The sequence below is a fragment of the Natator depressus genome, chromosome 5 (genome assembly GCF_965152275.1).
Source record: "Natator depressus isolate rNatDep1 chromosome 5, rNatDep2.hap1, whole genome shotgun sequence".
In the NCBI taxonomy this organism is placed as follows: Eukaryota; Metazoa; Chordata; order Testudines; family Cheloniidae; genus Natator; species Natator depressus.
Genome location: NC_134238.1, coordinates 51,988,013 through 52,006,914, shown reverse-complemented (window position 1 = coordinate 52,006,914; position 18,902 = coordinate 51,988,013). Strand labels below are relative to the sequence as shown.

At 41.7% G+C, this 18,902-nt stretch overlaps 1 protein-coding gene across 3 annotated transcripts in view; it reads right to left on the bottom strand.

Annotated features, from left to right (window-relative positions):
* Positions 1-18,902, bottom strand: part of XRCC4 (X-ray repair cross complementing 4) — a 284,419-nt gene that overhangs the window by 244,816 nt on the left and 20,701 nt on the right. For all 3 annotated transcript variants that reach the window (XM_074952809.1, XM_074952811.1, XM_074952810.1), the window contains exon 2: positions 1,678-1,827. In XM_074952809.1, the coding sequence (XP_074808910.1) occupies positions 1,678-1,816 (139 nt within the window). In that variant the 5' untranslated portion in view covers positions 1,817-1,827. The remainder of the gene's footprint in view (positions 1-1,677; positions 1,828-18,902) is intronic.

Genomic DNA, 18,902 nt, shown 5'->3' with positions numbered 1-18,902 from the left:
AACATAAAACAAATTTCAAAAGCCTGCAGCCAAAAATATTGAAACAATCACCAAATACCTAATTAACAACAACAAAACAAAGCAAAAATACATTGATATATTTTGGCCACCCTTGCAGAAAAGAGAAAGTTTTCACATGTAATCAGTATGCGTAGCCAGGTAACAATGTTGGCAAATATTGCCTTTTTAACCTGTGCAACAACTTCTAATTATGTTCAAAATATATTTGAAACATTTCATATTTCAACAGAGGATTTAATTAAATGAAGATAAACATTAAAATAAGCCTGGTTTCATATGTCTAGAGTATTATAATTTAGTTTGAAAAGAAGAAAAGAGTCAGAAAAATAGTATTAAAGGAGAAGACTAATTAAGTAGGAGCATTAACTTGTTCATGATGGAAGAGCCAAATGGACACCCAATGGAATTAAAAAGGCCAAATAAGAACAACATAAACAAAAGGAAAGAAAGTCTAAATGGAACACACACAAACACTGGCCAAAACTCACTGCCACAGTACATCACCGAGTTAAATAGCTTAATAAGATTTCCAAAAGGATTAACCACATAATTTGTATAGCCAAATTTTTCATAGATTTCCACTGAGTTTTGGTGCATTGGTTTTTGGGAGCCCAACTTGAGATACCTTAGATGTGATTGTCAGACAAGTTGAGCATCCACAAATCCAACTTTAGTGAATAAGAGCTGAGAGTGCTCAGCACTTCTAAAAATACAGTCCAAAGTGTTTCAAGGTGGTCAGCCAAACACTGAGGCCCCCAAAACCAGTAGTCACTTTTGACAGTTTAGTTATACATAAATAACAGCAGCAAATGCAGTAATATCAGTTAGAAAAAAATGGCATGGGTATCAGTTCTCATGAATCAGGACAAAGGGTTAGGAAACACTTTTACCGGGATATACTATCCACCTTTATGAGCTCTTCACCTGCCCATCCCCCACTGCCTCTCTCCAAGACATGTTTACTGCTAACAGAAATGCTCTTGATCAGTTAAATGATGTGCAGTTCTTCAGGAAAACACCAATATTTTCTTCTCTCATTGTGCATAAATGAGAGTAGCATGCCCTTCTTAAGGAACGGACACCTCTCATTTGGGTTTCTGGGCAGAACAAACACAAAGCTATTTTTTTCCTCACAGATCAACTCCAGGAAAAGCAATAATGTACATTTTATTCATTTCCTACGCCTTTCCCCTCTTATACATATATTGTGACTACTGCATTCAACTACATTTAATAACTAATAGCTTTAATAGATCATCTGGAAGGACTAACACAGGTAGTTCATGAACTTTATAATTCACAGATGAAATTAGCTTGTCACATTTGTTCAAAGAGATTGAGAAGTTGCAGAGTCCTGGGGTAAAATCACAGGAAATTATATTACTGTGAAAAATATATACAACTATTGCATAGCCATATGTTAAATTAATTAGTATTTGTTTTGACAGTTGAGTCTTTACATGGATTTCAAAGATAGATTTGAACAAGTCCCATGACCATCTTTCCTTCCTGGCTAGATGGAGGGGTAATCAGGAAGCTTTCTTCTAATGTAACATGGGGTCACAGAAAAAGTCAAGAAACACTGCTCAAAAGCCAATGGAAAAGAGTGTATAATTAAAAAAAAAACATCTTTTCATCTTTTGTTTTCAATATTACCTGTCCCAGTCCATGCTGACTGACCATCGCTAAGTGTTATAATAAAGCCAGTGCCTAGGTCTTTTTCCCAAGTGACTTGTAGAAAATATATTGTGCTTGGCTCAGAAACTGGATAAATCCTGCTCACTTTTTTCTCCATTCTTTAGTGACCTGTTTTGGAAACAAAAGAAAGTAATCTTGTGTTTATTCCATCTCACAACAGATGAATTCCCAGTTGCCCATTGAGGGCAGCTTAAAGACCACCTTACAGCACCAGAATAGCACAAAGGAAATTTAGCAGGGGTGAGGAATTGGCCTTTAAAGTTTAAGGGCACACGAGGTTCCAGATGAGTGTTTGCTTTGGATTCGCGTCTGTGTTGCCAGGGAAGGCTTGGACATGGAAGACAGCATACAGGGAGCAGTAAAAAGGGTGGCAGTGGGCTAAAGGAGAAGAAACCAAAGCAAAGGAGACAAGATTAGAAAGTGCCTCCAAGAATAGGACTCAGGTCCATTTCTCTTTGGTCCAGGTTGTTCCCAGTAAAATAAAACCACAAAACTCTAGACCAACCCCAAGTTCAGTTTGGCACTTCACCAGGAAAGGTTCTTTTCTTTGGATCCAGACTTCTCCCTTATGCCCCTTTGGCCCCTCAGGTCCATTATCACCAGGCACTAGCCTAACATACCCCAAAACAAGCCACTTGCATTTGCACAGCCCAACAGATTATGGTGACCACGTGTCCAGTTTTCAACCGGAATACCTGGTCGAAAAGGATCCTGGTGACTCCGGTCAGCACCACTGACTGGGTCATTGACTGTCTGGTTGGTGGTCCATGCAGCAGGGCTGGCAGGCACCCTGCTAGCTTTTGCGCTGCGCGACTCCCAGGAAGCAGCCAGCATGTCCCCCCTTAGGCTCCTATGTGTAGAGGCAGCCTGGGGGCTCCGCAAGCTGCTCCAGCCCCAAGCACCGCCCCCGCAACTCCCATTGGCCGGGAACCACATCCATGGGAGTTGCGGGGGCGGCACCTGCCGACGGGGCAGCGCGCAGAGCCACGTGGCCATACCTCTGCATAGGAGCAAGAGCAGGACATGCCGCCACTTCTGGGAGCTGCTTGAGGTAAGCGCTACCCGGAGCCTGCACTCCTGACCCTCTCCTGGGCCCTAACCGCTTGCCCCAGCCCCAGCCCTGATCCCCCTCCCGCCCTTCGAACCCCTCAGTCCCAGCCCACAGCACCCTCCTGCAACCCAAACCCCTCATCCCCAGTCCCACCCCAGAGCCACCACCCCCAGCCGGAACCCTCAATCCCCCACCCTATGCCCCAACCTTGTGCCCCAGCCCTGATCCCCCTCCCACACTCTGAACTCCTCATTTCTGGCCCACCCAGGAGCCCACGCCCCCAAGTGGAGCCATAACCCACTCTTGCATCCCAGCCCTGCGTCAGCCCGGTGAAAATGAGCAAGTGAGTGAGAGTGGGGAGAGCGAGCGACAGCGGGAGTGGGGAATGGAGTGAGCAGGGTGAGGGGCCTCGGAGAAGGGGTGGAGCACGGGTGTTCAATTTTGTGCAAGTAGAAAGTTGGCAACCCTACATTAGATGCCAGAAAAATCTGCCAAAGGTAGCCATGAAATCTTGGTCACTTATACTTTAAAACCAAAGTTTTCTAAACATGGATGCAGCTAGCCAATAAAGTTTTTTGTGCCAACTTTCAGGGCCCCTCATATTTAAAACCTATGAAATTTCCACAGAGAAAACTTGTTTAAAATAATTAAAGTTGAAAGGATCCTAAGATTTACTGCAACCAACATACAACCAAAAACATTTAAATCTTCCGACCATAAAAAGAAAAAAACATCAAGTGTCAAAAAGTCTGGAAATGCAGTGTTAAGATATATAGGCAATTCCCCACTGCCATATAATAACTGAACATTCACTGTCACCCAAATGTACATCATCTGGAATACGATCACTGAAGAGCCAGTGTGCTGTTGGATGGAATATTGCCATTTAAAAGAATGCTATCAAGCTCCACTGCAAAACTGAAGTCACCGTGGATACCAGCAACAGCAAAGGGAATTTAAAAATGAAACTGGAGGCTGAAGCTGCAGCTTCAGGAAACTGACTTTATGATACTGTGGTGGGTTTTACAGCCCAAAACAAGAACAATCTAGTAGTCTGCACTTTACTTGAGACCTTTTAAATTTTACATTTATTTATATATTGTTGAAATACAGGTCTTTACTATTTCTCAGTTGCTTGGTACATTAAGTATAGCATTTAGGCTTGCTACACATACTTTCATAAAACTGATGAAAGTTTCCTACCAAAGGGACCAGACTCAGGCCTTACTGATTTTGTGATTATATAGACATTCATTAACATAGCAAAAGCCATGGAGCCATGTAACAAGTCAGTGGCACTATGTAGCACAGCGGTTCTCAACCTGCGGTCCAATCATCACACAGCTGCAGCCCATATGACATCCTCAGGGCCATACAGATAGCATTGGATGCAGCCCACAATGGTAAAAAGGTTGAGAACCCCTGATGTAGAGCCTACCTCCACAACACAAATTATACCTGCAGGTAATGGGAGCAGTCTGCACGGGATGCGGAATGGCTGCACCAGGGACTCTGTATGTGCTAAAATGCTCTATCAAGCTTTCAGTTTTAGGTGTTACAAGAAGTTATTGTGGTTGATTGCAGCTTAGTCCTCCAGGGGACTGTATTCTACATTAGAAACCCCACAAAAGATGTGGGATATAGTCTTTGATCAGAGGTTCAGACCTAAGTTTGAACTGAGATTTAATCACTACTCTGACTCTGCAGAAGGACAACCTGACAGGAAGTAGGAGGTAGTTTTAACTCCAGTTGCCTGCACTGTATGTGACCTTTGTTCAAGTATGTGTCTTAAAGCAGCTAGAAATGCCATTCCCTTGTCCTAACAAGCGTAAAGTGTTCATAGAAAAACGAAACACAGGAATCTTAGATTCATTACTGGCGCATAAACAAGTATTAATACCTAGAAAACAATCCCCTTGCCAATAACGTACTTTGCCAATAACCTACCTTTCCACACCTGCTAAGACTGAGTAGTTGATCTTCAGAGTCCTTAACTCATTAATTTGAATACCAAATAAGTTCCAAGAGCTAATCAAACTATGATACATACACAGATACTTAGCTAAATCAATTAAATATTATTTTCAGTTGTTTATATTTTCTCTACACAGCAATAAGACAATACACTGTAAAAATGTTTTGTATAGCACCTGATACGAATTCTTTGTTGAATTTTGGTTGAAAGCCTAGAATTGTTTATAATTTCTGACAACACTTTTGAATATCCGGTAAGTGAATATCTTTTTTGAATATCTCATAGAATGAGCTAAGTTTATTTTCTTCAGTTTAAAATGTAAACATGTGTCTTTAGCAAGCTAAAGAGGTATTTCTCTGCTTTTGCAAATAGAGGAATAAAAAAAGAAATCCAAAACCAGAACTTATAAATAGGATGACCATAGGTCCTGTTTTGGCCGGGACAGTCCCTTTTTTAAGCTTTTTGTCCAGGTCATCCCGACTTTTTTTTTTTGCGCAAAACTGGGCATTTGTCCCATATTCTCTTGCCAACCGATGATCAGTTAGCAAGAGAAAAATGGGAGAAATGCCCAGTTTTGCAAAAAAAAGGGGGGGGGAGGTGCAGTCCCTACTGGGGTGCGGAGGAACATGCTGGGGGAGGGGAAGTGGCAACACCTGCCCTGCGTGGGAGGGAGGACTAGGGAGAGTGGCTTGGGCCGTGACCGCCGTGTGCAGGGCGAAGAGGTGAGCCTTGGCCTGGCCCCGTGTGCAGGCGGGCAGAGGGAGGTGGGGCTCGCACAGAGGAGGGGGGACCCATGGGCCGGCACCATGCAGTGTTATGTTTTCCCTTTGGGAAAATATGGTCATCTTACTAAATAGCCTAGAAATGTCAACACTGTGACTAGGTTGAGAGGAATAAGCAATTTATACACACTAGATGCCATAAATTCTCTTCATCTTCAACAAACAATGACGAGGTCATTACAGTCTTCAGCTGTAAACTACCACTACTTGTATTACTATAAATGGCTGTATTGTGAAAGGTACACAGAAGCTCAAGGCTCAATTCACACTGAAAGAATGTTGAGGGCAGAGAGGTTACTTAAAACTGATAGTATAAATCACGGCTGAATTCATCAGTCTAAACCAGATTCTTTTATATTCCATTCCAGATTTTAAAAGATCAATACTTCACTCCTGAAAGTGTACAAAAACCTATAATACACTGTACCACCCCCACACACCAAGCAGCAAAAAACAAAAAGGTAGGGCCATTGAGGTCTGTAGCAAGTCACTTGAAATTACTGGTTTATGGGGGAAATTCTTGTTTTAAATATTTGTGATCCAATATCTGCCCAGATAGGGGGCAATAAAAAGCATGCGACAGGAAATACTGGTCAGTGTGTGGGGTGTATATGAACGAATGGGATTCCTCCCTTCCCCCAACTTTTGCCTGCCACAGATTTTTCCTTTTCTTTTTCTGGTTGTCCTAGAGTGAGCCAGAAACCTGCAAATCTTACCCAGTGGCAGGAAGCATTCTTGATAAAAAGAAAAGGAGTACTTGTGGCACCTTAGAGACTAACCAATTTATTTGAGCATGAGCTTTCGTGAGCTACAGCTCACTTCATCGGATGCATCCGATGAAGTGAGCTGTAGCTCACGAAAGCTCATGCTCAAATAAATTGGTTAGTCTCTAAGGTGCCACAAGTACTCCTTTTCTTTTTGCGAATACAGACTAATACGGCTGTTACTCTGAAACCTTTGATAAAAAGAGAGATTTAAAAGGGCACTGTACCTTTGAGAGGACTTTGGAATTTAGGAGCTGTTTCTTTTCTCTGATGATGAAAGAATAATTAAAAGGCTGATTGTTAATACCTGGAGAGAGTAGTTGTGCAACATATCGAAATATGCATTAATAGATACCTTTTGTTGTTTGCATTTTTGATTGTTGCTGCATAAGCAAACATGCGGGTCAGTGAAAACCATCAACACTGCACGCATTCCTTTCAATTTGGAGTTTCCTAGGCTATGTCTACACTACAGCTTATGCCAGCAGAATTTAGGTGAATAAACCACCCCCCGGTGACATAAATTACACTGACATAAGGGCCAGTGTGGACAGTGCTATGTCAGCAAGAGAGTTTCTCCCGCCAATATAGCTTCTGCCGCTCACAAAGGTCGTTTTATTATGCCAACAGGAGAGCTCTCTCCCGTCAGCATAGAGTGTCTTTACCAGACACGCTGTATGTGTAGACATGCCCTTATAATGGAAGCAAAGCTAGGGACTGGGGCCAGGTCCATACCACAGATTTCTGCTGTCAGAGCTATGTTGGTCAGCAGCATGAAGAGGAGTAACCCCTGGTTAACATAGCTGTGTCTGCAGAAGTCTCTATGCTTTTACCAGTACAGCTTATTAAGTTACGGATGGTTGTACTACACCAGTACAAAGCACACCTTTGACATTATAGTTGTGTCCTCACTAGGAGCGTCTGCCAGTATTGCATACCAGCATTACTATACTGGTGAAGCACTTCTAGTATAGACATGCCTGTGGCTTTTTATACGAAAAGATAGCCTGAACTCTGATCTTAAGTCCTATGGCCCTCAGGAAAAATCTAGTTGAATAACTGTTTGGGCACTTTATTCAATATGACTGATTACCAAGAAAAAACCTTGAAACAATGTGGTGTTACTAAGAAAATTACATAATCTGGGTAGAGTCAGATCAGTAAAACGTGGTTAGTTCTGACTGCAGAAGACAAGTGTGGGCGGAAAATGTGCCCTCTGATATAAACCATTGAAGACCCTCTGCCCTTCCCCAGCAGCTCAGACATCGTTTATTTTTCCTTCTACATCCCCCTTTCTCTCAGTGCGCCACAGAGATAAGCCCAATAGAAATACATATGCTGAAATTGTGGCCTAACTAAAGTCAATGGCAAAACTTCCACTGACTTAAATGACACCAAGATGTCACTTATAGACTGCCTGGCCAGCTCAGTTGGTAGAGCATCAGACTTTTAATCAGAGGTTCCAGAGTTCAAGTCCCTAATGAGGCAGTGTGCCTTTCCCCCTGTTGCATGTCCCAGGAGTTATAAATGCTCTCTCTACTGAGTCTTCCTTAACATTACTCGTTTGCCAGAGCCTGGAGTGGGCAACAGGGGATGGATCACTTGGTAATTGCCTATTCTGTCTGGTGCACCTGCCAGTGGCCACTCTCGGAAGACAGGATACTGGGCTAGATGGATCTTTGGTCCGACCTAGTATGGCTGGTTTTATGTTCTTACACCAGATTATTACACTACCATTTACATCATTATTTAATGTAGTCTAGAGATTTCCATACGGGTTACACCTGCCGATAAAAGATCTGAATTTCACGCATTTCTATCTGTGTGGTTCAGTATAAGTAAATCCCCAGTATAGTTCCACTGATGGTACCCATTCATTGCTCTGGCCTTCTTATGGTAAACATATTTTATATTTAAATTGAAAACGGTTACCCATTCAGCACTCCAATTGCTATTTCACAGTTCTTCATTTTGAAAATTCCAGCATGCTAATACAGTGAGCAACTAAATGTAGCATATTAGTTTTTACAATAATTTGCATTCAAAGACAATTGATAAGGTTTACAATTAATCATGAACATTTTTAGCCACGAGATTTCCTATGCAGATCCACACAGATCACAAGTGAAAAAAAAAAAAAAAAAAACAGTGGGCAGACTTTAGTCATTGATGGGATTTTGGTATTTGTGCTATAGACTAGTCAAGAGAATCTGTTACTGCCGTAAAAAATGAGATACATTTGCAAAATAATGAGGAAGCTACCACAGTGTTTATCTGCCCTCTGCCAAAATATTACCTCAAAAAAAACAAAACAAAAACCAAACAACATAAGAGTGTTCAGTTAGGAAGAGTGGTGGTTTGGGGAAGAGGGACAGTGTAGTGGTTCATTAACCACACTGGGATTTAGGAGATCCAGATACAACTTCTGATTCTGCCACAAATTACATTGGGTGACTTTGAGCAAGTCACTGAATGTGTCTTTGCCTGAGTCCTCCATCTGTAATAAAGTGAGGACAATACTACTACTTTTTTCCCAGCCTTTGACTAGCCCTGATCTTGGCTGGGGCCTCTAGGCACTATTGAAATACAATTAATAATAAATAGATAAAACATAGATTTCTTGACTCTATATAAATCAAGGCCAATTTCCATTCTCTTTAAACCCTTGCCACTATTTCTGAGAAGATTGATTCCTTCACACAAAGGCCAATAAGCTTGAGCTATGTAGTATATTCACCACTACAGAGTTAAAAATCAAAGTAAATGTTGTGGCTCTTTATTTTATAGCAAAGAGTAGTCCATACGCTATGTAGCTAAGATTACCATTGTAGATTGCTTAACTTTGCAAAGGAGCAAAAGCACCAGTCTTGCACTGAGCTCCTCATGGGCAGAAGTGTGCCCAAACGAAGCCCCACTACCAGAGCAAGGGACTGCCCACCCAGAGCTGATTGCATGAGTGGGACCTATGAGCAGATTAAAAAAAAGAAATCAAGGATGAATTGCAGAGTATATTTTCCCCCCACCCTTCTTTTTACACATATAGAATACCAGTAACAATACAATGTATTGTACTCTAGCTAATGCACTGTGGTAGATTTTGTAACAATAATTAAGTCTTAATATGAGCAAAATGCAGGTAATTTGGTCTATTACAGATTTGCTGCAAAGTGGGAAAACGACTGCAATGATTTAGTTAGAATTATTAGGTTTGCACATTAGTAAAGTGAGAATTAATTAGATTGATTTTTGTACATTAACAGATAAAGAACATGAATATATGGCACATACTGAATGACTATCAACATCTAATCACCCAGTTACTAACAATGATCCTAACCATAAAGAGAAAAACAGACAAAAACTAGGTTTGCCAGAATATTCTGTCTGTCTTTCTTGCTCTTTCCTTTCCTTTGAGCCAAGCACACAGACAATTGTATACTACCTCAGCTGACCTATAAAGCTGTAATTTACTGGAACCAATAATTCAAGGAGAGGAAGCTTCAAAAGTCTGCAGCTGTGTACCTAACTGCCTGAATCTTATGAATCAGCTTGATACTCACGGGGCCACAGAACTGTCTCCTTGACAACCCTAAAACAGTGCAAAGCCCCTTTTTACTTGGTGTAAAAACAAATTAAAATCCCCCTTCCTAGACAAAATATCTCAACCCCAATCTCTCTAATCTCCTTACTGTATTACCTCATCACCTAACATCCTTCCACATAGCAAGCCTAGGTCTCACTTCACACATCTGTTACATCCTCTAATCTGAAGGAGGTACCTACCAAGTCCTTGCTAGAGCTTCTACCCAATGGGTATTAGTGTGTGAAAGCAGGGTATGTTGCTGAGGGCTGGGGCTCTGAGAAGGGAAGATTCTCCCAAGGATATTCTTATTTTAACTGATTAAAATAAAAAGGCTGTAAATATTTCAATTTAACTGCAAGTCATTGTGCTTGCTCCAAAAGTACAAAAAGGGCAACCATATTTCCTACGTTTGATTGATTTCCCTTGTTTTGTGCTGACATAGACCTTGATCCTGCAATCATCTCCATGTAGTCAAATCCCCCGCACCTGCATGGAAATGTAGGCTTGGGGCCACAGTGCACTAATTTTTCCATTATTGTTACCTTCCATTGCCATAAGTGGAGCAAATATAGGAGAATGGTTTTTTGTTTTGTTTTTTAATTCTTTGGTTAGCACTAATCTTGCTAAAATCATTCAGTCAGAAGACATTCAGATCAACCAAACCATGTGTCCAATTCGCTGAATTGTTCAGTTGAAAACAAAACAAAATCTCAAAACAATCAGAACATTTCATCTAGACATTTTCAAACAGAAGTGTTTCATTTTAAAATGAGTTTTTGTTTCGAATTTTACTTCAATTTTTTTTAAAGAAAAAGTTTAAAAACATCAAAATTAAGAAACCCAACATTTTGTTCTTGGTTAAACAAAATGTTTTTTTTTTTAATTCAAAATGATTTTTTTAAACCTCAATTTTTCAGTTCAGCCAGCAAAAGAAAAAAAAAATCACAGCTCCTTTCCCAACAGATCCCTTTGCCAGTCATGAAGAGATCTTGGGTACTGATTTTTAAAAAAAAAAATTTGGGTGGAGGGGCATTCTTTTTTAAAGCACCCTTTATTTAAAAAAAAATCATTTTAAAATTAAAGTTTTTCTACTTCCCAGCTGTGTTTAAGTGTCTGTGAGCAACAAACCCAAAACACGCTTAGCCCCACCCCGTCTTGCCCCTTTCCTTTCTCTCTATAAACATGCCTGCCTGCTGTCTCTTCAGTTGCACTTTCAGATTTGTTGCTACTGTTACTGTTAAACACTTTCTTTTAGAGACAAGAGAAGACAAGAGATTCATATGAGCACCCCTCACAGCAGGATGCTGATGACCAACAAAACAAAGATGGCTGTCCAATGCATACAAACGAACAGGAAAAAAATATTACAAATCCAATCATCGTAAGGGTTACTTGTAACAATGATAGGTTCAAAATGTTCAGATGGAAATGTGATTTTCAATTTGACAGGTTCTGTTTAAGTATCCCAAGTGATGGGATACCCACTTTTTGCCTGGAGACTATATCGAGATCTACTGGATCTCTTCAGGATCAGGACGTTTTCCCCTTTTATTCTGCTTAAAATGTTTTTTTAGTATCCTCCTGCTTCTCCTTCACAACATTCTATTTATTGCTGTTAGTGTTTTTCCATCTTCTAAGTGTTTTTCAAATATCTAACTCAACAATATAAGTTAATAACCATTACAAGATTCAGCCATTAACTGCCAGACTCAGGCTCTCTTTAAGTATCTTTAAAAAAAATCATGTTACTCCTGCCATAACCCTCCACTGTAACTAAACTATTTTGTAAAAAGAAAAGGAGTACTTGTGGCACCTTAGAGACTAACCAATTTATTTGAGCATAAGCTTATGCTCAAATAAATTGGTTAGTCTCTAAGGTGCCACAAGTACTCCGTTTCTTTTTGCAAATACAGACTAACACGGCTGTTACTCTGAAACTATTTTGTAGTTTGCTACTTTTTCATTGTACAATAGAAAATCATTATAGGCCCCAAACCTGCAAACACTTACGCGTGTCTTTAACTTTATGCATATAAGTCAGGGGCGGACAAACTTTTTGGCCTGAGGGCAACATCGGGTTTCCAAAATTGTATGGAGGGCCAGTTAGGGGAAGCTGTGCCTCCCCAAACAGCCAGGCGTGGCCCAGCCCCTGACCCCTATCCAACCCCCTCCTCCTTCTTGCCCCCTGATGGCCCCCCTGGGAATCCTGCCCCATCCACCACTCCCTGGCCCCTGACTGCCCCCTAGGGTGACCAGATAGCAAGTGTGAAAAATAGGGACAGGGAGTGGGGGGTAATAGGTGCCTATATAAGAGAAAGCCCCAAATATTGGGACATCTGGTCACCCTACTGCCCCCAGGCCCCCCGCCCCTGACTGTCCCCTGCCACCCGATCCAACCCCTCCTCTCATTCCTGACTGCCCCCTCCCCGGGACCTCTGCCCCCATTCAACCCCCCTGTTCCTCACCCTCTGACTGCCCCGACCTCTATCCACACCCCCGCCCCCTCACCACCCCACGAACTCCCCTGTCCTCTATCCAAACCCCCCTGCCCCCTTACCACGCTGCCTGGAGCACTGGTGGCTGGCGGCACTACAGCCAAACCGCCCGGCTGGAGGCACTACAGCCAAACCGCCCGGCTGGAGGCAGCCACACCCGCGCAGCACAGAGCACCGGGTCAGGCCAAGCTCTGCAGCTGCGCTGCCCCAGGAGCTCGCAGCCCCGCTGCCCAGAGCATTGTGCCAGCAGCACAGTGAGATGAAGCTACGGGGGAGGGGGAACAGCAGGGGAGGAGCCGGGGGCTAGCCTCCCGGGCCAGGAGCTCAGGGGCCAGGCAGGAGGGTCCCATGGGCCGGACATGGCCCATAGTTTGTCCACCTCTGACATAAGTAGTCCCTTTAGATACATGAGTAGTCCTTAAAGGCATTCTAAGGTACTCATTTCTGGTTATAACTAACTTAGATGCTAATTGTACCTCATAATAAGAGTCTGTAGCAATTATGAGATCACACATACCACCACAATTTCTACACATGGAGGGCAAGACACTCAGCCAGTGCAAATAATCGTAAATCCACCGACTTCAGTGGGGCAGAGTGATTTGCAGCAGCTGAGGATCTCTTTCTGTGACTTCCATGAAACTATTTACATGAGCAAATGTAAGCAAATGCTTAAGTGTTTGTAAGAACAAAGCCTTAGCTATTCATTTATTATTTAAAATTCTTAATTATATGTGTCACCTATATTTTAATACCGAAATAAACACTTTGGGGACAATGGTTTAAAAATTTTTAAGACGCAGTGTAGTGAGAACTGAACTGTCAAAACCAGTTTCACCTTTCAGTTCTTCATATGTACAGAGAGATAATAATACTGTTTCAAATGCTTAATATTCCTGGCACACTGGTCAGCTGAACAGTGAACTTTTGTACCTTCACAGCTTGATAGTGTACTATCCATTGACACTTCTGAGAAATCGTTTCATGAAAATATACCGTTTTACCGTGCCACTTCAGTTTAAGTTACTGAAATCAGCCCTTTACTATGCAGTATAATAAACATCTATAAGATAATTACACCAGAACGGAGTATCTTGGAATGCCTTTAAAGATTCAATAACATTGCCCCTGTAGTCTCTCTGAATTCACTAGCTCGGTAAAATGAGAACAGTTCGTCTTCTTTTTTCTCCCGTGATTGCTAGAAAGAAAAGCTTCAGAAGAACTGATTGATTAGGGCTATAAGAAAGCCAGCGTTTTGTTCCTAAGGGCACAGAAGGTCACACTACATCTCAGCACCTCACCATGTAATAGCCAAGGAGCTGAGACAAGCCTGCAGGTGGGGACAGTTGAGTCCCACCCCAAATTTGTACATCAGTAGTTTTATTGAGGCCAGAACAGTTGAGGATTGAGCTGTTTATCTTTAGCACTTTGTGTCTTTGGTGTTTGGCTTCTATGAGCTATATTAGGCAATGTTTCTTTCTAAGGAAAAAAATCAGCTGTTGGCTGGTTTGCAATTGGATTGGGGTCTACTTTCTGAACAAACACTGTACACAGTTGCTTCTAAATAAACAAGACACCTTTTAAATTAGTTTACAAAGAATTTTGTATGATGTTTTGGATAACAGTAGGGCATGGAGCAGAAGCCAACTCTCTTAAGTCTGTTCCAGCTATCTACAACAGTGTCACGGATAACATTTTGAACTTTGAGCTTTTTATTTTAATTTATGCAGAGCTGGGGCTTCCCTCACTCCCCTAAATTGTTTTTGCTGCAGGTGTTTCGAACTGCAGCAGCTATGCATGGAAAGCTACCTACAGATTAGAAAGAGCTACTGTACATTTCTAATAGAGCAATTAACTTAAGTGCTTTCTTGTTAAGAAAAATAGGCCACTATCTGAAGTGATTTCAGAATAAAAGATTAGCACACAGAGCACACTGCTATTGAATTCAGTTTGATCCCTGGTGTCACAGTTCAATTTGACCATGGTAGAAAATGAGAGCCTGGATCTGAAATGGGGGGAGGTGAGAAACTCTACTGAGTGGTTTACCACGAGAGGAAGAGAAGCCACAATAAAGGGAATATAACATACATTTATAAATACACTCTTTGGCCATTTAAACCAGGAAAGAAAAGCATGTCGATTGCTTACAATAATCATTTATTTGTGTCATGCTGGTCTTCTGACAGAAAGAAGGGTTTTTAAGATTTTGCAGCACAAGTATTTCTACTGCTTTTAATCAAAGCTTATTTTTTCCATGTTAAACTAGAGGTGATGAATAGAATATAAGGTTTTAAATGGAGAAACAGAACAAAGGCATAACAAAAAATCTGTAATTACAATATCTCAATTGATTTACAAAACTTCCCCATGTCATTAGCAAACAGTTTAAGATATTATTAGCCTAAAGCAAGAGGAAATTCTTACTTCATGTAAAGTGGCTAGGCCTATAAGTGTCAATAAGAGTAGAGCATTCTTGAAGTATCATCTCTCACAAAACAAGCCCTCCATGCTTTCAGGCAGGATATTGGTTCTGTTTGAAACTCTCTTCAGCTCCAATTACAGACCTTCAAGTGGAATTGAAACATACTTTTCACAACCAAAGAAGAGATTTTAAATGCCAAGATTCCTTATTCTTTAGACTAAAAGAATTGATAGACTGATAGATTTCAAATTATACTGAACTTAGTCAAAACTGAACAGTCCCTCATTTTTACACGGTTCCATATTAAAAGAGCAAAGGGTTTCTTGATTAGTCAATAATTTAAAACACCCTTGCAAATAAAAGGAGTAAGAGTCAAACGAGATAAAATGTTGGCTGAATGATTTACTAACCTAGCAGAAGATTTGATTGCTACCATCTAAGGCTTTGATTCTGCAAGTTAATCTGTATCTACAGAATTACTTTAATGGTGTTCTGTGCAAGCCCAAGAGTCTGCCTACCTGGATGCAACTGCAGGATTGAAGCTTTAGACAGAGGCAGATTAGGGATTTGTGGGGCCCTGGGCCAAAGCAAGTGGGAGGCTCCTCCCCACCCCTTCGTCCCCCCCTTCCCACGCTGCTGCCAGGAAAATGGGGTCAGGGCACGGGGACTAGCCCTTCTTTCCCCCTCCCCCCAGTACTCCTGACAGGGAACAGGGTCAGGGTGCGGGGGGTTCCCCCACTCCCCGGCAGGAGTGCAGCAAGCCCCCGCACCCCGACCCCACTTCCCCCAGGAGTACCAGGTGGGGAGAGGGAGGAAGGGGCAGGGGCAAGCCTCCATGCCCTGACCCCATTTCCAATTTTCTACTTGGGTGGAGCAGGTTGGGACACAGGGGTGCCCATTTTTCCAGGGGCCCCCCCCCAACTGACCGGGGCCCATGGGCATGTGCCCATTGGCCCAGTGGCTAATCCGCCAATGGCCTTAGATAGTACCAGCTGATTATCAGATGGGTCACTGAGGGATCATAAACACACACACAGTTTTGCACAACTGTCCAGGTAAAGTATTTTGTTTTTTTACCTTCCCTTGAAATATGAGGCATAAGCCAAAACCAAAATATCAGACTTCATGAGCTAACATGATATGCAAAATTTCCTATACCAGATTTCTAATTTTCTAAACAGCAATTTCCCCTAAATAAGGGTTCAGTAACCCTGATAAAGATTGTATTGCCTCCACGGTTCTTTGTTGTTCCTCCTCTCCTTAGGGTAGGAGTAGCGAGAGCATGCCTGTGTTGTGCAATGGTCCTAGTCACGTGGGGGGAGGTGTGGGATTGATCATGGGTTTAAGAGTCAGATGAAGTCAATTACAAAATAGAAAACTTCTTGAAAATCTGGAATACTCATCCCACAATCTTTGTACAAGTGTTTCTATAACACTGACCCACATTCTGTAAACAAGGGAGAGTCAACATCAGTTACAGCCTAAAATGGGCCTATTTAAAACAAATATTTCCAGGGCTTTTGAGGGGCTACTAGGGAGCCCCTCCTCTGCCTCAAAAGAGCTCCTTCTCAGCCCTGGTCTGCACAACAAACTTATGTCGGTATAACTATGTCGCCCAGGGGTGTGGAAAATCCCTGACCATCGCGCTATGTCCATGGGAGGGCTTCTCCCATCGACATAATTATCACCTCTTGGGAGGCGGAAAGTGGAGTACCCTTGCTGACAGGAGAATCTCTCCTGTCAGCATATGTAGTGTCTTCACTAAACGCTACAGTGGCATATCTGCACCACTGCAGTCCTGTAAGTGTAGACAAGCCCTCAGACATAATCTGAGGGAAAGATAGCAGAAGTTAACCCAGCTGTGGAATGTGAAGCTTTTTAGATGCTTTAGGGAAAGGGGAGCACGCCAATTCCCCCCTCCCCCTGCAGCCAGCAGAAGTACTGTGGAAAGATCAAGCAACCCTATTCCTCATTATTAAGAAAGGATCAGTGTTTCCCACCCTTGAGGTAGACAGCATACAGACATTTTGTATCACAGCAGATATTGCAAAAAACTAAAGCAACCTTCTCTCTTCAGAAACAGAATGCTGCAGTCACCAGGGGAAGATAAAATAGGGGGAAGCAGTGCAAACCACAGCCAGTCCAGCACTCCAGCCAATGGGAACTTTACCACCCAGGCTTTGATCATCCCTGCAGCCTGGAGGCAAGGTCATCCTGCTGCTTCTCTCTTCGCTTTGAAGCATCAGGTCCATCCCACTCATATACTGCTGGATAGATAGGTGGGAGCCAAACAATTGGCTGAATCTGCCCAATTCCCCTCTTAGGGCTTGTCTAAACAAAGAAGTTATACAAGCATAAGACAGGGTGTGAATTTAAAGAACTAGTCAGACTTGGATAACTCTCCTTGTGGACACTTCTTCCAGGATATGAGGGTGGTTTTTTGAATTTACTTTAGACATTTTGGAAGCAGCTCAAGCTAAACCAAAAAAGACATTCTTATTCCGGAAAGGGTCCACATGGTGAAATTAAACCACTATAGTTATATTGGTGTAATTATAAGGGTATTACTCCCATGTAGACAAGCCCTTCTTCCCACACTCCCAGAAAGAGAAGCCCTTTAAAGCACTCTTCCCAGATTGCATTCTCCAGAGGAAAAAGACATATCTGCCAGGAAGGCACTACAGGAACAGAAAGTACATAGAAAAGGAGTACTTAGATCAGAGCCCAGCCAGCTGGTCCCAAGTAGCAGCTAAATGGCCATGGCTCTTCCCTGGTGACTGAGTGAGGAACAGGGAATATGAATACAAGGTATTTTTAGACGGATTGCCCAATTGCCAGCTGCTGTATCCTAAATTAGCCCAGACAAATTTATATACAAATCTAAGGCCATGTCCACACTACCTTATCTCGGCAAAATTTATGTTGCTCAAGGGTGTGAAAAAAAACACTGCGCTAAGCAACATAAATTTTGCTGGCATAAGTGGTAGTGTTCACAGCACTATGTCAGCAGGAGAGCTTCTCCCACGGACATAGCTACCGATGCCCGCGGAGGTGGTTTTATTATGTCAATGGGAGAGCTCTCTTCCATCGGATTAGAGAGGCTACATGAGCAATCTTACAGCAGCCTAGCTGCACTGGTACACTTGTGGGTATCACTCAAAACACAAATTCTGGAAGTTTGTCCCAGAAATAGAATACATTAAGTAAATTCTGACTACCTGGAAAGAGAGTAAAATTAAGTCAGTTCATACAACTGAAATCTTTGCAGATGGAAAACAAAAGCAGTTACTTCATTAGAGAACAATTTGGCTGCCTTACAAGCTTAAAAAGAGTGATTATTCCCCTATAATACCCCTAAAAAGACAAAATCTGAAAGGATGATTTTTAGGAATTGAGAAAAAAAAAAAAGGAAACAGTGCTGTATTGTATTAACAGGAAAAGTAAAGGGGAAGCTCTGTCATACAGATCTATTAAGACTGCATATAGCATAGACTGAGAAAGGCAAGGGCTGAAGCCATGAATTCCTGAGATCTAGTCACATTTCTGACAATCCCTCCATGGCACTGGAACACTCCTCCATTTCCCCATGCCCAAAGAGGTGTTATAAAGATTAAAAAATTGAACAGACTTTGGAAAATTAAACAGTACTAATTATGTATTAATAGTATGCTATGTTTTTTCTGTGTTTATTTGGCTTCCCAAACACAGCTTTCTACTGGATGAAATGTTATCGTCAGACCTGATCAAGTGCTTGTGTGTAGGCTTGGTAGAATTCTTTTTTTATATATGATTTTGATGGATAATAATGTTTATTGTTAAGCTTTTTTTTTTGTCAATTTAAATTTTTACAGTTGTGCAAAGTTCTGGGGTCAGACAATTATTGAATGACAGCAGATGTTGAGATTCAAAAAGTTAAAGCTTTATAACTTTTAAAACACAAACTGTCAACATCAAATGTCAAAATATACAAAGTAAATATCCTTACACAAAAACTAGTAAGTTCTAAACAGCATTTTTCTTACTTTGTCTATCTGTAAACTTCAATTATCATTGGAAATATTTTTTCATCAATGTGTGTGTGTGTGGAAATCAATGTTTACCAACATTTACC